Raw genomic sequence first — 25,153 nt, 5'->3', positions numbered from 1 at the left:
CTGGCACGGAGTTCAAATTCTGCTAGGGTCAACTTTAGTTTTCATCCTTCAGGGAAGGGGAGGGGTGATAAAATAAGTACTAGCCAAGTAATTAATTTGCCCCTCAATGTAAATTAACTTGCTCCTCCTCTCAAAATTGCTAGCCTTGTGCCAAAATAAAAAAGAATTATAAAGGTAATTAATACTACATGTTATCTATATTCTAATTTTAAATATCCTCAACCCATTATGTAACTCATATCATAAAATTGTTTTAGCATAATGAAACAAAATTAAGAACATATACAAATATTTCTAAGTGTTATAAGTAGAAAGTTTACAAAATGAAAATTCCACAAGTATTTTAAAAATCTCAAATAATGTAACATTTTTCTGTAAGAAATTCGATAGAAAATATAATAGTTTTGTAGTCTGCAGCATGGAGAGCTACATATGCTGTGTACACAGTCCAGTGCACAAAGGGAAACAAATATTATACAAACAGCATTATTCGGCCACTATATCTCCAGATAAAAGAACATCTCCACATTATCCAAGAAACACCTTGACAAATGCAGGAACAAGGCCATAAACTCAGAAGCTCAACCATCAGTACCAACCTTCAATTGTATGAGATACTGCAGTTATTATAGTCACCATGACTATACACATCACAGTCTACAGACACAATCTACAAGCTCCAGCTTTTACATCTCTCACAAATGGTCTTTTGACCACTACCTCTACACAGAACTGGCATGCCAAGATAACAGACTTATTCCTCTTGATATTTTAGCATTTTTGAAAAGGTGTTTTGTTTACCCAAAATATCTAATTAAATATTTCTAAAGTAACATTTCATTATTTTCACTGATGTTATTGTTATTAAACGTTTGATCCGCATTACTGTAGCTTTCCATAACACACCAAGTTTTACTGAAATTTAATTTTTACCACTGTATTACAATTGATATTTTCTTTTTAGTATTCTAATGTAATCAGATGGTTTTAGGCCTTTTGAACAATACAAAAATGAAAACAATAAAGAGGCAAATATCAAATATTTGATTAAATTCAATAAGTCACAAAACACTATATTTGGTTAAAAGTCAGATTGGGCAATAATATTCCAAAAGCAAAATTGAAGTTCACTATGTACAAATGTAGGGGGATGTGGTGGTTTCTTGAAGTGAAGTAATAGAAATTACAGGGCAAGTTGTTTAAATAAATGTATATCAAACTAGATAAGAGATAATTCAAGGGAACATTCCAATATTTTAAAGATTAGAAAGAGAAAACAATTCAAAAGTATTCACTTTATACAGAAAGAAGTTGAAAATAGTAACTGAAATAACTTACTGATGACATTTCTAAATCTTTAACATTTTGAATGATATTCTCTTATTATTATTATTATTAACCACGAAAAAGGTGGTGAGCTGGCAGAATCGTTAGCATGCTGGGTGAAATGCTTCGCAATATTTTGTCTGCCACTACATTCTGAGTTCAAATACCACCAAGATCGACTTCACCTTTCATCCTTTCAGGGTCAATAAATTAAGTACCAGTGGAACACTGGGGTTGATGAAATCAACTAGTCCCCCCCAAAAAAAAACTTCAGGCCTTGTGCCTTTAGGAGAAAGGATTATTAAACAAGAAAAGATATGCATAATAGACCTTAATATTCTCATGACTACATTTTTCATGTAAGACAGACTACAGCATTCCCAACAGGTTTCAAGTTATCAATATTTTACCTATAGAATCCAACAAATTTATATAAACTGTCTAAGGAAATGAGGGGATAATTAAGAAACTCATAATTAGCCAAACATACACAAATTATTGATATTTTCACCTGTATACAGGGAGTGACCATAGAAAATCTAACAAGGCCAATGAAATTTAAAAGCGAGTCTAACTGGATACACTGATATTTTGCAGTATTGATGAAATGCAGGATTTCCTTGTTTCGGTACTGCAGATATGCAACGAACATATATCAATAGGCTAGATAAGAAGAGTTTCAGCAAGACATGTCATCCTAGATATTAAAAATGCTTCCATCCATGTTTAGCACAAGAACCACCAACTTAAGTCATCACCTACAAGTCCTATCCAGCTCTAATTCCTTGAATTAGAGATGTCATCTCAGCATATTCCAATGCAATATGCACAAAAAAAAAAAAAAAAAGGCTATATTCAACTCTATAAATTATTGTACATCAGAATTCATCCTTCTATATTTTTCCTTGCCTACATTACTGATCTTCTTGGTATTATTTGAGCAGGATTAACTAATTAGTTAGTTAATTCTGCACAAATAATACCATTCTTCACTCATCTCAAGCCTTTCATTCATGTCATTCATCTACAATCTTGACATTTCATGCCGGATTTACATTATTTGGAGGTAAACCTTGAAAATATCTTCTAATTACAATTTAGTCTCCTTCAACAGCTCCATATTACAATCACCTCACATGGCATTGAAATTCTTGCAATATTACTGTTGTGATGAGAGTTACAACGCCCCCTTGTGAAAGATAGACTGGTTCAAGTAAAGTATAAATAGTAATGATCCATGTAGGTTCAGAGTTCAGAGTCGAGTGAAGTTGTTCAAAAACTGCTGTTCAGTTGGACTAGTCTTTCTGTATTGGTAATTTAGTGAGTGTTGGAATATTTTGTGCTGCTTTGCAGCAGTTTGTGTGTCTACGTTTGTCTGTGCTTTCTCTTCTCCTAAGCGGAGAGAGAGCTTGGTCAAGGCATGTCTGTAGAAGACTATAGCTTCTCAGTCAAATGGGCTTTGATATATTAGAAGGATCAGGTTTTAAAAGGTAGAAAATGGGGCGGCTCGTAAGTGGGGGGAGTAGTTCCATTTTCGTTTTTCGTTCATATTGTCATAATTTTAATCTTTTAATTGTTATATGTCCCACATGTCTTGTATTGTCCCATCTATGTGTGCCCCTTGTGGGCAATAAAGAAATGAGTTCAGAGTTGAGTGAAGTTTGTGTTAGTTCGCAGTGAAGTTGGAAGGTGTCGGTTGGTTAGTTCACAAGGAATACTGATTGTTGGTTCAAAAAGAGATTTGATATTTCATTACATTGTTGTTTCTGTTGTCTGGTTATCTTATTTATTGTACATACCAATTATGTTACATCTGGCAATGAAGGTTTCGAAGCTCATGTAGGTTATTTAACAATTTGTTCAGGATACAACTTGTTAAATAATAGAAGACCTATTTGCTTCCATAGCATAGTTGCAAAAGCAACAACAAGAACAGCAACAGGAGTTGCAGAAGCAACTATTACAGCAACAACTACAATTATTGGAGCTATATTCAAAGAAGTCCAAAAACGATGCAAGTTCATTTTCGCCAGATGGCGTTTCGAACTCGATAAATGAATTCAGTTGTAACCCAGAGGAGGGAATAACTTTTGCATCGTACTACAGAAGGTATGAGGAGATTTTTAAGCAAGATTGTAAATCATGGTTGAATGAACAAAAAATGAGATTGTTATTGTGAAAATTAGCTCCATTAGAGCATGAATATTACTGTAATTTCATATTACTCAAAAACCCCAATGAAATTTGTTTTAAAGAAACAATAAATTTACTATCCAACATATTTGGTGATAAAACTTCTCTATTTAACACTCAAATGGAGTGTTGGAATATAACAAAAAAGGAGAATGATGATTTTATCACATACACAGGAACAGTTAACAGGATGTGTGAAAGTTTTAAACTCAAAGAACTTACACCTTAGATGTTCAAGTGTCTTATTTTCATACAAAGCCTTACAAGCAAGCAAAAATACAGAAATTTGGGCAAGAGTTCTTTCTAAATTCGAACAAGTGAACCAAGGTAGAATCTTACAGTCCATGACAGAAGAATGCCAAAAGATGGTAAACCTGAAACACAATGTAGAAAAAATTCAAGAAAGGATTCCTCAAAAAGACAGATATGCCAACCAGAAAAGTACAACCAAAAAAGAATGCCATGTCCTAATCTATGTTATGGATGTGGGGGGGGGGGGGCATACATTTCAGAAAAGACTGTCCATTTAAAAATCAAAAATATTACAGTTGAAAAAGAATTGGTCACAAGAGTTCACACTGCAGGACAAAATTACGAAGGTCAAACCTTAAAAATCCTAGAGTGCTCTCAGCAAAAACAAAAATCGACTCCCAAATAAGAAAATCCGTACACGTAACAATAAATGGAATACATTTGGATACTGGAAGTGATATTTCAATAATAAATATGGACACATGGAAGAAAATAGGGAAACCTATGTTGAGAAAAACAGCAAAATCTGCTCATATTGTGACAGGCGACAAATTACATTTCATAGGCGAAATGTGGAGTAATGTCACATTTCGGAAGAAAACATGCAAGACGAAAGTCTCCATTATTGTTTGGTACCGACTGGTTAGAATTATTCGATTTATGGGACTTCCCCATAAATCTCTATTGTAAAAACTTCAATGGCCGTCCCGCTAAAAATAATTTGTCTGAAGAGTTAAAGAGCAAATTCTAAATGTTTCTGCAAGTACTCTTGGACAAACTATGGTCCAGGATACATAACTACACTGGACCAGTGAACAGCGCATACTATCTAATCATTGTGGATAGTATACAAAGTGGCCAGAGGTACGCAGATGTAATAAACCCACAGCAAAGACAACAATAAAGTTCTTGAGTTATTTGCTTGATACAGTATTCCAGACATGTTAGTTTCAGATAATGGAACACAATTCCCAAGATATGAATTAAGAAATTTCTGCAAAATATATGCCATAAAGCACATCTCTATCCCACCCTACCGCCCAAGGGCAAATCAAATTGGCAGATGGAAAGATTTGTTGACATGTTCAAAAGACCTCTAAGAAAAGCTGATAACAAGCTAGATAATGATGAGGCACTAACAAAATGTTTGAGAGTATATAGAATGATGCCAAATCCAAATACTAATTCAGGAAAGTCACCAGCAGAGTTAATGCTCATGCATAAAATAAAAATCGATCTTCGATAAATTATTGCCAGGAAAAAATACATATAAAGGAAAGACAAAAAATACATTTGAAGGAAATATAAGAAATACTACAAAACACTTCAGAGTAGGAGATAAAAGTTCATTTTAAAAATTACAAAAATGGTAAATAAGGCTGTGTAGTCAAAAGATTAGGTAACATGATGTATTTAATTAAAGGACAATGTTAGGAACATAAGAGACACCTTAACCAGTTAAAGATGAGACATACAGAAGAATGAAGGGTAATACCAATGGAAGTCTTCTATGATACGTTTGAAGTGCCAGCACCAAAAGATACTGAACTCCATAGAACTAGCTTCAGAAAACAAAAACAGACTGAATATCTGGAAGTAATACCTAAACAAAAAGATATTAAATTTTCAAAAAAAAAAAAAAAAAGAAAAACAAGAGTGCTTAGTACAACAGAAAGAAAAAGTGCTGTGTGCAACAAACAATACTACCTTAAAAGTCAGGCAACAATTAAGATGCAACAGCCAACAAAAAAAAAAGTGGGGAGAGGTGCTGGAAAGAAAAGAATTAAAATAAAAGAAATTCCACTTTCTCACAGTAATTGAAATCTCAAAAAGGGAGATGTTGTGATGAGAGTTACGGCACCCCCTTGCAAGAGATAGACTGGTCCAAGTAAAGTATAAATAGTAACAATCCAAGTAGGTTCAGAATTTGGGGTTGAGTGAAGTTCGTGTTAGTTCTCAGTGAAGTCAGTTGGTTAGTTCACAAGGCACATTGATTGTTGGTTCATAAAGAGATTGGTTAGTTCATTACATTGTTGTTACTGTTGTCTGGTTATCTTATTTATTGCACATAATCATGTTACAACAGTTACACTCCTTAATCATAAACAACATAACTAAAACCCTGAAAGTGCAGCAAATGCAAGGCTTTACTACCTCTAATGGTTTTCCATGATGCCCACATATCTATAGGGAATATTTAGTTCCAGATAAGCCGTGATTGAACAGATCTAGGATCAGGGCAATACCAGACTAGACCAACTCTTTTGTTCAGGCATAGTGATCTAGGAATACATTAACCAGCATGTCCTCTTAAAATTTGGTTGTTCTCTCTAGAAAATTAAGCAACAACATAGAAGTTACTTCGTTGGTTCAAGATGGTAGACTTTATGACTTTAATGATGATTAGTATGATGGCTGTAAGCTCTCATTTCCTCTTTTCATTCCCAGAAATTGCAACAAAGATGCAACAATGTCAAAAGATACTGGTCGTGATGATGTCAACGTTGTTGTGTTGTTTAATCCTCAATCAACTCCAATCTAGTAGACATATGATCAAAAGAATACCAGCCATGAAAATTCTGTCTTTGCATGATATGTGGACAACTTTAGATAATACCTACATTCCTTATTTAAATGGTAGTGAGTAACATTCACAGTTACCGATCATCTACAAAACTATAGAAAGATTGACATAAAAGTATGATTGCACCTCTGCTAGAGATAAAAAAAAATAAACACTAGACTTCATCTAATAGTGTCAGCCAGCTGATTATCAATGTTTCTACATAATATTTTTAACTGAATTACTTTTTGTGTGGGTGTGTGTGTGTGAGGTGTTTGTTAATTAGCCTTGTACATAAACATGCAGTTCAAATATTTCCAAACAGCACATAATTAAAAAAAAAAAAAAAGAAGAGAGTGAGAGAGGAAGAGAGAGAATATTTGCCACATAATCAAACAAGGCAAAAAACAGCTCCAACAAAAGCAGAGCAACACTGCCTCCACAATATCAATGAAAGCTTTCATGGGGATATTGACAACAGGAACAGTAATTGTGTGTCTGGCGCTAAATCAATTTGCTGTCCTGCAGGGAGGAAAAGCATTCGTATTGAAAAAGATAGAGACAAAATTTTATATGACCATTGAAAAGAAAAGTAAAATCAAATAATCAGAACATTTCAGGAAATACAACAATGAATATACACACATAGCAATTTCAGCTTATGAAACAAGATATTGAATTTATGATTACATAGAAATAATTAGGAAGATAATTGCAATGACAAATAACACAGGATAATTTGTTATGAAGAAAAGATTTTAAAATGAATGAGATATGTCAATAGAAGACAATTTTGCTACTAATAGTTTCTTTTTATGTATTTTAAGTGGCTTTTGTTATATGAGTGTGTGTCTTGAGAAATCCATTATACAAACTGCACAAATCTTTAACAGTCTTCCAAATGTTTAGAATATTAGTTCACAGTACATCAGTTTTCATTACATGGTACCACTGTCTAACGATAAGGCATTGGGACAGATTTCACAGCTCAAGAGTTATTACTAGCATCAACCACTTTAGGCAGTCTACATTTTAAAAACGAAAAACATCACTTGCTCAATGCTTTTATAAAAATCAGTTGAGACATGTAGTTATAAATTTCAGTTATTGAAGTTAGGAAGCTGCAATTAAATTGGGTACCAGTGAACATACCATTAAATATTGTGCACGTTCAAAAGTTAACGGTATAACTGAAGTTCACTAGAGGAAAATACGGAATGAAATCCAAAGAATGATTTAATAAGGACAAAAATATATTTTTTATTTTAGAGCTAATTCCTTTACTTGACAAATTATTTATAAATACTGTTAGTATTATTTAATGCAGTGACCATTAAAAGATGATATTAATCAATGACTAATATTATTTTAGTAATTGTAGCAAGCAGTGAAAACAATTTCCCCCTTATTAGACCAATTCAGCCTAGCATAAACCTCACCATTCTTGCCAAAGGAGTGATGAGACAAATTATGGTACTGATAATGTATAATGGCAGTAATAGGAGATAATAACTATACTAAAGGTGGTAATAGGAGGTAATAATTACACTAAATGATTTGGATATCATAATCTAAATGAGTAAATAATATTAAATGTTCTGTTTATAGAAAAAGAAGTGCTAGTTATTCCATTATATTTTATAATAATCACATGTAACCTCTATCAAGTAAATAATGGACAATATCCTTTCATTAAGTAATAAAATAAATTAGTATACCATATAACTGGCTATTGAACAAATGGGTTCAGCAAGTAAATAAAAAAAATAATAAATGGAAAGAAAATGAAGCAATGAGATATTTGCAATAAACACTGCAAGTTGCAAATGGAATAACAGCCATGAATGACGAGTTGGCTTTAAAAAGAGACCATAATGTTTAATGGTTAGAGAACCCTACATGAATCCAATTTTTTGTTTGCTCCATTGGTTAGAAGAATGCTTAGAAAAATCACGTTTATTTTTTATTCACAGAAAATACAAATTCAGATTTTTTCTTTTTTTAAATATTTCTTATACCAATGGAAAATGTTTTCAATGAATAGAAATACCTGCAGTGAAACAGTGTTTAATTTACTACTTCCTGGATGTAGAGAACAATTTCAAATTCTGCATAGCTTGAGGCAAGGAGACTTGTGTCTAACTCATATTTTTCTCATTTTTCTTTTATTTGTATCATAATCTGTCAATAGAGTCAGATTCAGTTTTCTAATAGTCTAATCACTGGTTCACAACATTACTCAGAGAAAATAAAAAAACACAAGGAACTTTGTAAAGCACAAGTTTTTTCAGTTTTCTCAATGTTTATATAATTAGTTTATATGTCAGTGAAATATGTACACATATATACACACACACACACAAAAAAAATTATGTGTGTCAAAACAGTTTGATTCAAATTCCTTGGTGCTCTGATTTTCAAAGCGTGATGCTAATCCTCAATGAATGTGTTGAGTGCTCTTCTTTCATTTGTCCACTCACTTGTGTGTGTGTGCATATATAATATACTGGTGTGTGTGTGTGCATGTGTGTGTGCATGTGTGTGTGTAGCTGTGTTTAAAGAAATTTGCTTCCCAACCACAAGATTCTGGGTTCAGTTCCCTACTATAGCTCTTAGCCGACCAAAGTCTTATATGTGGATTTGACAAATGGAAACTGAAAGAAGTTTGTCATGTGTGTGTGTGCGCGCACATGTATGCATGTCTTTATGTGTCTTCTACCATCTCTAAACAATCAATGTTGCTTATTTATGTCCCTGTAACTTAATAGTCTGGCAAAAAAGAAACCAATAGAATAAGTACCGGGCTTAAAACAAAAATAAGTACTGGGGTCGATTTATACAACTAAAACCCTGGGAGGTGTTGCCCCAATATGGCCACAGTCCAATGAGTGAAACAATATAAATTTATATATCATCACACAGAAATTGCTCTGATTTTTATGCCAGTTAGATTTATACTACTGACAGTATCACAGCTCATTCATAGTGCCATCAATGCAATCTTCACCTTGGCTTTATGATAGTCTTGAAGAATATAAAATAAGACTATTTGTTGTGGTAAGCTAGTGGAACAAATGGAGAAGCTATTAATATTGAGGGTAGAAGATGAACTAGAAAAACATTCCATGAAATCAATTTGTCATTTGTGAGAAGCCAGCATCTGTTTTTTATGTAATGAATGAGGAAGGTAAATATGAAACATATGCAAGAAGTAAGGGATGGTTTGCAGGCTCTGGGAGTCACACCAACTACCGTAGAGTTAAGGCAAAAAACTGGTGAAGCAACATGTGCAGATATCAAAGCAGTTACAGCATTACTAGCAGAATTTGAAGCCATGAGATAGAATGGTAAATATATTGAGAATGTTATTATGCTGAGATATTAACATATTGAAAGGGAGTAACTTCAGGGAGCTCTTTTGCCATTGAGGAGAAGTCTATATTGGCATTTAAAGCTGCCAAGAATAAACTAATAGTTCTATTTGGTGGAAATGTTTAAGAAACTCTAAAATAGAAGCTGCTGTTTGGTCTACTGCTCAGAAACACTCCGTGAACTGAAAGAGTAAAATAAATTGCAATTGCCTGTCTATGAAGATCCGGTCAATATGGTGTGGGTCACATGGGATTTATTCTTAAGCTGGTACACCAATCAATTCTGTACTATTGTGTACATCTACATTAAGAATGACTTACGACACAAAACAATTATTCTGTTGAACAATGTCTGCGGCAATCCTAAAAAATCTTGTTGAAATTTAGACAAAGCTTAAAATAAATGCAGTTTACATACCTCTAAGCACATCAGATGCACCAAGATGTCATAGTGACTCTATGGCATACTAAATATAAGAATCATTTAAAGAAAAAGGTCAACAGGTTAGGTACAAACCTTGATGACTGTAAAAGATTACTAGCAGTTATTTAGTATGTTAAATGCTTTCCATTTTACTGACATCACCTGCAAAATGGTCACTATAAACTGCATTTAATAGCAGTTTGGAAATCAGTTCTAACCAAGTCAAAGAACAACTCTCAAAAATGAGGGAAATGCAGAGTAGATCACTGAAGTCAAGAAGTTTCAAAATTTGCAAAAGTGGAGCATTTGATGCTGCTAGAAAGTTTACATCTTAGAAATAATTGCTGAAAGGAAAGAAGAAAACAGTCTACTGAAGAAGTTAGGAGAGAACATCTGAATACACAAAGAGAGGTGAAAAACAAAGATAAACAACAAGAGTGTGTTGTGAAGATAACTTATGTCCTTAACCCTTTCGTTACTGTATTTATTTTGAGAAGCTCTGTGTTTCTTTCAATTACTTCAAATATAACAAAGAATTTAGTAAAATAATTCAGTTATTACTCAGCTAGTGTTAGGAACATAAATTGTGACTAAGGTTTGGTGGAAGATTTTAATTCAAAGTTTATGAAAACAAGACATTTATACTCAGAGGCAGAGCCGGTTTCAGCCAGGTTGGTAATGAAAGGGTTAAATTAGGTCTTGCTAACTTTTTGGAAAAAAAAAAAATAATAATATTTGAATGACTGAGACATATTCACATTCACTTCATAATCTAATGAACTGATTTTGAACCAATTTCATTTATGCAACTCCAGCATAAAATCAGGACAAAAATACACACACAAAATTGGCATCTGCACAGTTACTAAATTCCACTCAGATGTTGATTAATCCAGGTCTATGGAAAACACTTGGCCAAAAATTTGTGCAGTCAGATCAATCTTGGAACCATGTTATTACAAAGTAAACTTGACCATAAGACTATATCCTTGGTTACTTATTGTTTGTAAAGAGTAAATCAATTTATTATATTATCAAGATTTAAATATACAAAAGTAATTGCATACAAAAAAAAGACTGTTTAATTGGCTGATTTGTTATTTCTTTGAAATAACTTTAATTTACTTCAAACAGAAGTATACCTAAATCGTAACTACATAGTATGATGCAAAGCAGCAAGCATGATTAAATACATGGAGGTGACTTCAGTAATATAGAGCTGTGATAACATTGTAACAGACTAATATAGTATCAAAATAATAATTAGAGTGAACTTAAGAAAATAGCGTATCACTCTTTGTTCAAACCAGTTTAAAATTCTCCTCTAGGAAAGATATAAGGAAGCCAACTAGTTAAAATTGTGCTATGCGACAAGCTTTAGAAATATTGGATAATATTTCTTGGAGATAATGAAATTAATAGAAATTTCATTAAGACAGAGCTTATATCTTTGCTGCCATATTGTCGCTTAGGAATGTGAATTAGTTTTAAAATGACACACAAGTAATGACAGCAGCTTATTATTTTCGTCTTAGAAATGATGAAGTTCATTTTGCTAATTCTTTAGCAACAAGATCAGTTCAGCAAGGAAATTTTCTTAATAACTCTAATTTGGTGATAATTTGATTTTGTCAAATACATTTACAAGCTGTACAGCAAATGGGTTCAACTTGTTCTCTCGATAGTTCTCAACTCAAATTTCACAAACATTTCCCTACAATATATTTCAACACACCTTAAAAGGTAACGTAAGGAATGTCAAAAGCAATGTAAATACAGCCCTAGAGATATAGTCAGTAACATCAAAGTGATCAGGATATCAAATTACTCTATATGAGTGCATTCAATCTTTTAAAAAAATTCTCACTTTGACAAGAAACTCAACTCAAAAGATAGAGTTGACTTGAACAAAATGATACTACTTTCATTATAATAAATGGAAAAAAGAAAACGTTTGCAAGCTTTGATTCATAAATGTTGTCAAGATTTCTTACATTGGTACAAGACTAATTTTGTAAGGGAGGGTTTAATAAATTAACTCAACATCAGTTTATATCTGATGATTATTTTGTTGAAACCTTAGAAAAATGAAAAGACATAAAAAGCAAACAACTGCAAACCATTTACTTTGACATTACCATTTCTGTGATCATGTCTTAATGTACATTGAACAATAATGATGGTGAATAGCATTACAACAACAAAATATTTAGCTTCAACAAAACAGCCTCCAAGAAGAGAAAAGTCAGTCTCTAAGTGAAACTATTTGGTCTCATGTCATTGAAGCTAACTATATAAAATATGGAATGTGGTCTTTATATTAATCAGCTAGGTCTTCAATGGAATTATGAAAGGAATTCTGGATTTTTTTTTTTTTCCTGTTTATGCAGAATAGTATTACTCTTTCTTGACTTTACAGAGACCCCCACTCTGGACCAGTGAGATTTTGAAATTCTGCATGAAATGCCTGCATAATATGGACTGAAGGATTCTTACAGGAATAAAAATCTGAATAGGAAATGTGAAGTAAAGTATTTAGTGTCAAGGTTTGAAGGATGATTCAACAGGGATGATAAGAGGAGGTAATATAGGACGTTGGATGGGCTTGGACAGTGGGTAGCATGCACCTTACTAGTTTATAGGACCAAAATCCATTATTGTAATGACAGAAAAGTTTGTATATTAATGGGTCTATGTTGAGAAGCATCTTCCACAAATGCCGTCTAACAGTGACACTGCTAAATGAAGAGTACATATCAGCAGCAATGTGACATGTATTCTACTCTAACATGGTGTCTGTCTGACAGTTGGTAAAAGTGAACTTTAATGCAACCAAGGTCTTATAAAAGAAAAAAATAAACAGGGACTTTGTTGACTCCTAGCACGAAAGGGGATTTCCAAACAAATTCAACATACATACATCCAATATATTTTCAAATTTTTTACCATTTGTATTTTATTAGGTTAATACAACTTGTTCTTTACTTAAATTATGTTTTTATTTCTACTATATTGTGAAGGTGCATGGTTCAGTGGTTAGAGTAAATGGCATGCAGGTGTTTGCTTTTTATGTCTTTTCCTTTTTCTAAGGTTTCAACAAAATAATCATCAGATATATACTGATGTTGAGTTAATTTATTAAACCCTCCCTTACAAAATTAGAGCCTTGTACCAATGTAAGAAATCTCGACAACATTTATGAATCAAAGCTTGCAAACGTTTTCTTTTTTCCATTTATTATAATGAAAGTAGTGTCATTTTGTCCAAGTCAACTCTATCTTTTGAAAGTAACATTTCCTGAAAATGTCAACTTAATCCTAATCTTATTTTATGGCCAATGAATGACTTGAAAATTTTTCACAAAATTTTTGCTCACCATAAAACTGAGACCCTAAAACCAAAGTGCCACGTAAAAAGTACCCTGTACACTCTGTAAAGTGGTTAGTGTTAGGAAGAGCATCCTGCTATAGAAACCCAGCCAAAATAGATTATGGATCCTGGTGTGGTCCCTAGCCTTGTCAGTTCCTGTCAAGCTGTCCAACCCATGCCAGCATGGAAAACAGGCATTAAATGTTGATGATAATTGATAATGTTTAATGTTTGGAGTTTTACAAATCTAATAATCATCAGATAGGAAAATAGCTTGTACAAAATAATCTATTTCAACCAAAAGATGTATTGAAAAGCACTAAAAATAAGTGTCTACATATCAAATAAGACAAAATGGAAAAAAAAAAATCACTGAATCCTATGTTTTCATAGCAATTTTTCATGAAATTGCCAAGTTTTAAGTTTAAAAGAAAATCCTTATTGTAAAAGAATGTTATATCCTAAAGCTCCAATTCATGAGTAAATACTCGTTTCCAACAGAAAACAGCATCAGTAATTAAGTAAAAGTTTCCAGGGTATCTCATTTTTAACATAAATCACTCAATCTCAGATAGTGAATTATCAAAGTTAAATGAACATCAGCATCTACTGGCAACTTCTGTAAGAATTGCTACTCATTTACAAAATCAAAATAATGTATATTCTATACCATCATTATCATTTAACGTCCATTTTCCATGCTGGACAGAAGACTGCATCAGGCTTCACTGTTTGTTTTGTTATGGTTTTTTTATAGCTGAATGTCCTTCCTAACACCAACCACCTTACAGAATGGCCAATGCATTTTATTTGGCACCAATGCCATATATGTATGTATGTGTATAGATATATATATAATATATATAAAGCAAATAAGTAACAAAGATGTCCAGGAATTAGTGCATTATGGCCGTTTCAAGCGACTCCATTTAATCAGTCAATGAAAACATTACATCAATTTGAAATAAACTGCTCATAGTGATGTAATGTTTTCATTATTGATTAAATGGAGCCACTTGAAACAGCCGTAATGCATTGACACCTGGACATCCTTGTTACTTATTTGCTTTTTATTCACCTAATTTTGAGCTGCGCAGACTATATCAAACTGGCTTGCTGCCTCAATTTAAGTACCAAATTCAACTGATTCTTAATTATGTGTATATATATATATATATATATATATATATATGTATATATATATATTTATATATATATTATCCAGCCTATGCCAGCATGGAAAACGAATGTTACATCACACACACACAATAAACTCCCTCCTGTCTAGCACCACAGGAACTGAAGGGTTGCCAGATAATTAAATTTTCCAGATATCTGATCATTACATTTTTAATTACTCTAGCACCTTACACAACATTAAAATTTTATACAAACATCAGTATTCTGAAAGCTGAGACCCCCTTTGGTCATGACTGACCATGGGATTGCACCTAGAAAGTTACCCTCCCAGGCACAAGTCCAGGCAAGATTGTTTATGGAAGACCAGCAGTCGCCCATGCATACCGGCCTCCCCTCTCCATGCCACCAGTGTTATCCAAGGGAAAGGCAAAGGCCAATACAGCTTGGCACCTGTGACACTGAGTGAACTGGAGCAACGTGAAATAAAGTGTCTTGCTCAAGAACACAACATGCAGCCCAGTACAGGATTCGAACTTACAACCTCACGATCGTAAGCTCAATGCTCTAACCACTGAACCATGCACCTTCACAATATAGTAGAAATAAAGACATTATTTAAGTAGCGAATAAGTTGTATTAACCTAATAAGATACAAGTATTGTAAATACTGTAGAATAAAATACTGTACTGTATGTACTTTGACCAGCAACAATCCATTTTAGATAGTTGAAGCTTGCTTTTATTGACAATTAATTAATAATAGAGCAAACATTGTGCATTATTTACATTCAACAGATATTTGTCCTCATCTTGTTTGTTGTTAACACAACGTCTCGGCTGATATACCCTCCAGCCTTCTTCAGGTGTCTTGGAGAAATTTCGAACCTGGGTTCTCATTCCTAAGGTATTTTTCGATATTATTATTATTATTATTATTGTTGTTCAGATTACGAGTTCAATTCCAAGCAGTGACCTGAACAATAATAATAATAACATAAAAAAATACCTTAGGAATGAGAGCCCAGGTTCGAAATTTCTCCAAGACACCTGAAGAAGGCTGGAGGGAATAACAGCTGAAACGTTGTGTTAACAACAAACAAGATGAGGACAAATATCCATTGAATGTAAATAATGGACATAATTCCTCATCTCTTAAATATAGAACTATAGCACACATTCTCTTGACTCTAACACTTTTTTGTTTTTGGGAGTTCTGATTATTTGAGTACTGGACAAGAGGGAGTTACTATAAAAGGAAAACAATGAAAAAAATTACAAATAAAGGCTGGTAAAGATTAACTAGAGGAAAATGCATTAATATTTATGTATGATTTTATCTTATGTCTTTTTATCTTCTACTTGCTTCAAACAATAGATTGTGGCCATGCTGGGTCACTATCTTCAGTGGATTAGTCAAACTGATGCCTATACTTATTTCTTTTAAGTCAATTACTTTTGCCAAACCACTAAACAAACCAACACTGGTTGTCAAGCAGTGGTAGTAAACAAACACACACACATCTATATATGTTGGGCTTCTTTGAGTTTCCATCAACCAATCTACTTACAAGGCTTTGGTTAACCCAGATCTTTTTCAGAAGACACTTGCCCAAAATGCTGCACAGTGGGACTGAACCAAAGGTGACTTGGTTGGGAAGAAAGCTTCTTAACCACACAGCTATGTTTGCATTTATGTAAAACTTTATGTACATAAGAACATTTTGTTCAGATGAGAGATGTGTATGTAATATATATGCATGCTTATAAGTATAAAGAGATTTATCAAACCTTTCGTTTGCATTTTTCCTTCTTTTATTCAAGAGGGAAGGCAATGTCAGTGACCCTTTATAGGTTCCCCAAGACTGCCAGAAACGGAGAAGGTAATCTCAGAACCTTCAGAATGCTGACAACAGTGTCTGCTTAAGTGGTGGCGTTAAACAAGATGACCGTGGCAGAATTTGAACTCAGACAGCATCTGGTTCAACATTCTCAAGAGTTCTATCAATCCATCACCCTGGATTAGTACTTTTTATCTAATCCCAGGAGGATGAAGAGCAAAGTTGACTACAGTGAGACTTGAGCATATAGCACAGAGAGTCAGACCAAATGTGGGGAGGCATTCTATCAGCCCACACTAACAACTCTGCCATGTGAATATACGTTTGTACACACACAAATACAAATCGATACATGCATATATAATTTCTTCAAGACTTGTCCCATTTCCTTCGCTTTATAACTGAATACTTCGCCATAAATTGTTGGTCACCTAGCGGGTAGGGGCAATTTTAAGGGAACGCCACACGCGCGCGCGCACACATTTAAGGAAGTATTTCCAAAACTAAGTTGACACTCCTATATTTATGATGTTTGATCGTATAGACAAACTTGAATATAAACATGATATGATAGTGTATATCACTAAATAGGATTCGCTTCAGAACAACTTCAAGTGGATTTAGAAATCATAGAAACATTGTTTGCCGCTTACTTTCTATGGATAAATACAGTCTTTAGGCCGAAATTAAAACAGTTTTTGAAATGTCAATGTGAAACAAAGAAAAAGAAATACGATAGCAAAATGTATAAACGAATGTTGCTGATTGATATACACAACACATACGAGTCTGTAATTTTGAAATCCTGTGCGTTAATTAATGCTCGAGTGTAAACTTTCAATAGATTACATTTAAAAATGCAAATCAAAGGGGTCCCTAAGCAACGATTGTTGGTTAGGGCCCCTTTTAACAAGGGGCTATTGACAACAACAACACACACACACACATATATATATATATAATGAAAATAAAATAAAAGTGATAGACAGACACAGAGAGAAGATTTTTAAGTTTTTGTTGCCAACGTTTTACATCTTTTGTAGCACTCAGAAATCTTAATTGTATCATATTTACATAAAGACAACTTTTTTTCATAAATTGTTCTCTATTTTACGCTTTCTAATTTAATCACATATGCTAAGTGCGGGAAGTACAAAACAGTTATCAAACAGTTGTGAAAACAATCACATACCAATATAGGAAATAATCAAACATCGAAAAGTGAAAACCGAAAACCGACAACCAACATAACTTGATACATTGAAATAAAGTAACAGTGGGTAAATTGAGTATACACGGTTTCAAATCAATGGATAAACCTTCTGTCAATTTTTTTTTTCTTCTTTTATTTTTCCAGTTTAAAATAATCTACAGGAATAGATATTGAAATCTTATTTACGGTAGATGAAAGTGCAACACAATAAAAGAACCAGAAAATCAATAAAGAGTGACCTAGAAGGGCAAAGTCACCCCTAAAAAAAGATAATAGAATCGTTTATAGAGTAGTAATTTATTCAAAGAGAAAGTAGTAAGTAGTTATTTGTGATGTAGTTGATTTATTTTCATTCAGAAGCCACAAGTACTATAGACATAGCAGGCTAAAGCAATGCATCACACACAGGCACGTGTAAAGTATACTCCTGCCTTTAACACATTCCAGCTTGATTATTGTTGTTCCAAGTAGCAGCTATTCGTCCAACAGTACCATACATACCAAATGCGGGTGTGGTAATGCATCAGATTTCATGTATACATGATGCCAAAAGATGACAAATCTACGACACGGTTTCGAGTATCGTCTGCAACCACTTCACATTAATTGCAACTTCTCTCTCTTCCTCTTATGATTCTAAAAACAACACTCATATCTACATTTAAAAAAAAAAATCAATACTGCATAGTCATTTTGGGCGAGAAACGTACAAGGATTTATAAATAGCAGTTAGAAAAAAAGAAATAAAGTTGCTTTAAAAGCTTACCTATGGATAGAAATAATTATATATATAGATATATATAAACAAGTAAACTGTCGGAGAAAAACTAGATAATTTGAGACTAGAAAAGGCAGTGCCTTATTTTTCCCCTCGAATTTTCTTTATATCTTTAAAATTTAAAAAAAAAAAAAAAAAACTCACTTGCCAAAATAATATATTTATACTAAATTGATCATTTTCTTTTTAAGTGCACTTTCTGTAGATATTCTTTGTATATAGACGTTTATAAGTATTTATTTTAAATTTTATTGCCCACTTTTAAAGTGAGGAAATGGAAAAATAAAACAATGACAGAAAAATAGGCAGATGATGGATATATACATATATATATATATATATATATATATATATATATATATATATACATACATACATACATACACACACACACATTATATATCACTTACAGCGTGGAAGACGCATATTAGCCATTCAAAAACACCCAAAAACTGATAACTTCACTTGACCATTTATCTTTGGAGTCAAAATTTTCGTCGCACTATCTACGACCTGGTCACTGATACTGCTAAGAATATGTTGATCGAATCTAAAGACCCCGTCTTCGATTAAACGACATACCTAATAATTGTATTTTAGGTACAAGGTCAACCAACATTTTGCAAGAGATAGATGAGAATAGCTCATTAAATTAATCTCCGTTGCGTGATATTATATTGAGCCTAGAAGGCAAAAAAAGCAAATCCAACTTACAGAAGAGTGAAAGACGAAATCGACTTCGGCAAGATTAAAGGCTAGAAAGTAGAGGGCTGATGGTATTTTCTTAATCCTACACACACTTCACCTCACCACAAGCAACTACTTTACATTGGCACAAAACCAGACATTTTGCTAAGAGGAATACAATGAATTAAATTAACTCTAGAATTTTAACTGGGGTATATTTTATTAGAGCCCGAACGGACGAAAGGTAAGGTCGCGACCGCGATGCGATTTGAACTCGAAACATCAAGGGACTCAACTATATACTGCAAGATATTTTCTTCTAGTCACCACCCGATTATTCATTATTGTTATTATTATTATTTACAAGTACAAAGCTATATTAAGGGAAAGAGATGAAGGCAATAAGTCGTTACAAAACATCACTAGTACACATTGTATTAGTGATATATTTCGACCTCCCAAGGATGAAAGGCAAGATCGCACCTTGAAGGATTTGAACTCTGAAAGTAGAAAAGCTTAACCAAACAATGCAAGGAATTTTGCCAGCCGCTCTACCAACTGCCATTCAATTGGTAGTTCCCAGAAGGGTAACATTATACTTGACGTATGTACAAGTATGTTCAACAAATTATAGTGATAGCAAAGTTTCCAAATTCTTAATAACACACACACACACAAATTGTTTTTCACAATGACAGAAAATTGGTAGAATCGTTAGAGCGTATGGTATTTAGTTAATGCCTTTCGTGTTCTGAGTTCAAGTTTCACAGAAATCAACTTTGCTTTTCATCATCCTGAGGATCTATAAAAGTACCTGTTTAAATACTGGAGTTGATTCGTATCATGCATCCTAGATAAGGGAATTACAATTTATAGATCATAAACAAAAAGTTGGGGATTTATTGTTGTTGTTTTTTTAGGGGGGAGGGGGTTAATCGTCATTTTTCAGTCACACTTCAGAGACAAAATACAACTTTGTTTATTGAAAAAATATCGATGCGCTTTGATAGAGCAAAGTTTATCATACTAAAGGACAAGACTTTTGAAATAGCAAGTTTGTTGTTCTTTCATAAATTTTCTTTTATCATCATGAAACATTTATTATAATTTGAATAAAACCGTAGTCTTAATTGCGATATAAGCTTGTAATGAAACGCTATAGATATTAACTAATAGCAATCTGAGACTGGGTCCCGGTTTCAATCCCCAATTGTTGTCACATCATTTATGTTGTAATGCCCTTGAGAAAGGATGCTCCATAGACGAAAAATGTGAGGCCTGTGATAGCAATCAATAATGTACTCTTACGATTCTGAGATCGGAGTGTGTATCACGGGTTCTTATTCACATTTACTCTGGAAAATATTTCCGAAATTAAATGAATAATTTTACACTAACTCACAGGTGACGATAAACAAGCAACTACTGACTATTTATAAAAGAAAAATAAAGATTAATTGCAAAATAAAAATAAGTTATAAAAACATGACAAAAAAAAAACTTACCGATATCTAATGTTTTTAATCTTTCCTCTTCGAATTTAGTAAGCTCCGTTAACAAAATGTTCCGCTCGTTCGGCTTTAGTGTGTATATGAAGTCTCTTGCATTTTCTTCCTTAAGAAACAGGTGCTTTTGAGCAACCGGCGGCCGAGCCTTACCAAACCTTCCAAGTACCGAACTTGATTTATTATAATGTCTCAGAACTAGCGAAGTAGAGGGATTTACTATCGTATGAACTCTACTTAAAATCGGTCTTATAACTGCCATTTGAAAACAATTTAAGTAAAAGTAATAAACGCGTGCTTAACAAAGGGGAAGACACTTCAGTGTCAGACGACACATCTACTGAATGAGGTTGCTTTATATAGTTGGGGGGAGCGCCGCGTAATTGTGAAGAGAAGAAACTTAGTCAAATAATTATAGCTGATATTTTATTCGACTTCATTTTAATTGTATCTAACGAAAATGTTAAATTGATTTTAGAGTTTACATATTTTATTCTTTCTTGGTAAAGAAATATCGAAAGTAAAGTGCGAAATCAACTCTGTTCGGTGGAAACAAATAATAAACGGTCCCTCGAACAGTTTCCAAACGTAAATACAATGGCGAGGTTCACCTACTTCGACGCGATGCTAATAGTATTAATTTGCTTTCATTTAGCGGGTGCTCAACATCCTCCTGTTGTTTTATGGCACGGAATGGGTGAGTTGATTTATGATAGATTATCTGATGTCACTTACGATTCTTGTTTTCATTATAAATAATTGGCTTTTTATGAGTAAACAAATGCTTTGTCTTTTCGAATAAGCATAGACTTTGATTATTTTCATAGATTATTTAATGTAACTTAAGATACTCGTTTTCATTATAATTAATTGACTTTTTTTTATAAATTAAGCAGGTGCCTTGTCTTTTCTAATAAAGTATGGGTTTTGATTATTTTCATTGTGAAATATATTTAATTAGCTGTCTGTTTTACTGTATTCGTTGATTCCTTATTTATATTCTGGTTGTACTACCCCCATAATATAAAACAAGGTGGAGATGGAGTATATGTAATCTGGGTATACCCCCCCTTTTAAATTTTTTTTTTTTTTTTACGGAATCCTATGTTTCAGACCATGGAGAATCCGATTCTGGAAAAAAAATTTCAAAAATCTCAATTTCAAAATTTCGATCCCCACCCCCGGTTTTTATATAGATCCACAGGGTAAACCTAACCCTAACTCAAACCCTAACCCTAACCGTAACCCTGATCCTAACCCTAACCCTAAACCTAACCCTAACACTAGTTTTGTGAGATTTGGCTGTTATTTCTAGCATGTAAATAGCCTGTTTGGTGGGGGGGGGGGTAATTGAAATTTTTCCAAAAAATTTTTTTCAGAATCGGAATCTCCATAGCCTAAAACGTGGGATTCCGTAAAAAAAAATTAATAAATAAGTGGGGGAAAGGTTCAGATTACATATAGTCCATCTCTACCTAAAACAAATATTTGATTTACTGTAAATAACACATGAACATTGACCCTAATATTTCCTTGCTATAAGTGAACAATATTTCCTTCGTTTCTTCAGAATTCCTATTGCTAGAGCTGTATTATTATTATTATCATTGTTATTATTATTATTATTATTATACTACATTTGTTTACGAAAATTTTTAAAAAAAGTTAAAGCTTGCGAAATTAAAAACAGTATGCTATACTCTGACATCACCCAAATATATATATTTCCTGTTAGACATTATCATTATATGTGACACCATACTACAGAATTTATCGATAGATTTCAACCAACATTGTATACATAGACAAACTATTGTAAACACATTGTATGTATATTTATGCACTACTTTTGAGGACAGAAAAAGAGAGATCAACCGGATTAGGTTCAATTCTATGTTGGGATTTCATCAGCAGCGGAATGACCTCAGTGTCCATGGAAGCACTACTTAAAGAAACTACTATTAGTAAAAGCTTAATTAAATCGGATAAAGGGATTTATATATATAATGCACTCTTGATTAATCCTAGTGATTTTATCCCTTTGCAAACTGGATGGTAAACTTCGTCCGTTTTACACCACTTCCTGGTGCCTTTTGCAAAGTTCATTTTGTAGATCTAGTCAAGTTTCCGGTTTCATCACTTCCCCTCTTCTCTCATTCTTGCCAAACCGCTCAGTTACAGGGGCGAAAACATGCCATCATTGGCTGTCAAGTGATGGTGGGAGGACAGAGACACAAAGACACACAGATATGTATGCTTATATATATATATATAGAGAGAGATATCATCATCATCGTTTAACGTCCGCTTTCCATGCTAGCATGGGTTGGACGGTTTGACTGAGGACTGGCGAGCCAGATGGCTGCACCAGGCTCCAATCTGATCTGGCAGAACCTCTACAGCTGGATGCCCTTCCTAATGCCAACCACTCCGAGAGTGTAGTGGGTGCTTTTACGTGCCACCAGCATGAGGGCCAGTCAGGTGGTACTGGCAACGGCCACAATCAAATGGTGTTTTTTATGTGCCACCTACACAGGAGCCAGTCCACAGGAGCCAGGCACTGGCAACAACCTCACTCGAATGATTTTTCCCATGCCACCGGCACAAGTGCCAGTATGGCGATGCTGGTAACGATCATGCTCAAATGGTGCTATTTACGCGTGATTGTTACCAGCGTCACCTTACTGGCACTTATATATATACACAACAGTCTTCTTTCAGTTTCCGTTTAGCAAATCCACTCTCAAGGCTTTGGTCAGTCTAAAACTATAGTAGAAGACACTTGCCCAAGATGTCATGCAGTGGGACTGAACCCAGAACCATGTGGTTGGGAAGCAAGCTATCTTGAAGATATTGTATATAAAGTTAGAATGTTCATATCCGTCTATATATAAAGAATTAGTTAAAATCTACATTATGTAGTCTCTTAAATACAATTGCCTGGGAAAAATAAAAATGTGGTGGTCATATTAGTACTGCCTTTGTTGGTGTCACGTAACTGGCAACCATGCTGGTGGCATGTAAGAAGCACCTTTTGAATGCTGGGCCACACAGAGGCAATGTGGCCAATGCCTGTGTTGTGTAACTATCACCTATACCAATGGCACATAAAAAGCACCTTTCTAGTGCTGGGCCTCACAGCGGCAACGACAAATGAACAAAACCTTTGGCAAAATGTTATGCTTGAGAGATGACCCATCAAGCCATGTGAAATCATAGTTGTGACAGATACTGGCGTCATGCAACTGGCACCCGTGCCAGTGGCACATAAAAGCCCCCATTATGTTCTCGGAGTGGTTGGCGTTAGGAAGGACATCCAGCCACAGAAACCATACCAAATTAGACTGGAGTCTGGTGCAGTCCCTCAACTTACTAACCCTGTTCAAACCATCCAACCCCTGCCAGCATGGAAGCGGACTTTAAATGGCAATGATGATGATGATGATGACAGAATTAGGAATGGGGTTTAGACAAGTTCTTTACAAACGAAATACAACCCTCCCTTCCATCTCAGATTTTAGTAAACTTCATTTGCTGATCATGACATCTTTCCTGGTTGATCAAAGCTGTCTTCTACATACAGCTGCAAAGTCCTGGATAGTGCTTTCATCATCCGTTGCCTGCCCACTATTAACATAAGCACTTCCCATGGTACTTCCCAAGGTACTCATGTCTTAATGGAGAAGCTGCTACAGATTACCACAAGATTTGATGTTTTACACAGCACATACATAACAGAAAAATACTTGTGGTTTGTAAAATCCTCACATGCAACTTTTCAGTCTCTACTAGCATTTCTACTTACTTAACACTTTAAACTGACTGATAAAAATTTTTGCTATAAGTGTTTCCATTGAATACTAAGTCTACAATGGCCTTAATGGGTTTGATAAATATTATCCATAACAAGCCTACTTCCCTTTACTACATTATTGTCTGATTTGTTGATCAATTCTCACCTGTTGATAAGGTTATATTGATTTTTTTTTTTTTTTTTTTTTTTTTTTTTTTTGGAAACATTAATGATTATATTCTATATATTCTAAACTACTTACATGTGCATCACCATAATCATTTTCATGTGTGCTTTTTCCATGCTGAAATGAGTTGGATAAGACTTATTTAGATAACATTCTAAAGTTGAATGCTTTTCCTGACTTACTGAAACCAATGAAGTCCTGAGCTACAAAACTTGTTTACAAGAGTCATAAACATATGACAACACAAGCAATGTCAATATAAGGACATTCAGAGACAAGCACTTGCACATATAGTGTGTGTGTAAGTGTGTGTGTCCCCCACCACTGTGTGACAAAGTGTGTTGGTTTGTTTATGTCCCTGTCATGTAGCAGTTAAGCAAAAACAACTGATAGAATAAGTACCAGGCCTGGAAAAAAGAAAAACTGGATCCAATTTATTTGATTAAACCTTTTGAGGCTCTGCCCCAGTATAGCCACAGTCTAATGACTGAAACAAGTAAAAGATAAAAAACAA

At 33.8% G+C, this 25,153-nt stretch overlaps 2 protein-coding genes across 4 annotated transcripts in view; one reads left to right on the top strand and one right to left on the bottom strand.

The window, feature by feature from the left end:
- LOC106871647 (transmembrane protein 65) overlaps positions 1-20,989 on the bottom strand; it is a 137,654-nt gene extending 116,665 nt beyond the window's left edge. For all 3 annotated transcript variants that reach the window (XR_001409685.3, XM_014918219.3, XM_089366609.1), the window contains exon 1: positions 20,660-20,989. Coding sequence is in view for 2 of the 3 variants with exons in the window: in XM_014918219.3 (XP_014773705.1) it covers positions 20,660-20,921 (262 nt within the window). In the remaining variant the exon portion in view is untranslated. The remainder of the gene's footprint in view (positions 1-20,659) is intronic.
- A 57-nt stretch (positions 20,990-21,046) lies between these two features.
- Positions 21,047-25,153, top strand: part of LOC106871646 (palmitoyl-protein thioesterase 1) — a 33,944-nt gene continuing 29,837 nt past the window's right edge. Inside the window, exon 1 of the mRNA XM_014918217.3 lies at positions 21,047-21,356. Coding sequence (XP_014773703.1) covers positions 21,257-21,356 — 100 coding nt within the window. The 5' untranslated portion in view covers positions 21,047-21,256. The remainder of the gene's footprint in view (positions 21,357-25,153) is intronic.

The sequence above is a fragment of the Octopus bimaculoides genome, chromosome 19 (genome assembly GCF_046866305.1).
Source record: "Octopus bimaculoides isolate indiv1 chromosome 19, ASM4686630v1, whole genome shotgun sequence".
Lineage (NCBI taxonomy): Eukaryota > Metazoa > Mollusca > Cephalopoda > Octopoda > Octopodidae > Octopus > Octopus bimaculoides.
Note: the sequence above shows the minus strand (reverse complement) of the source record. Positions and strands in the feature narration are given on the sequence as shown.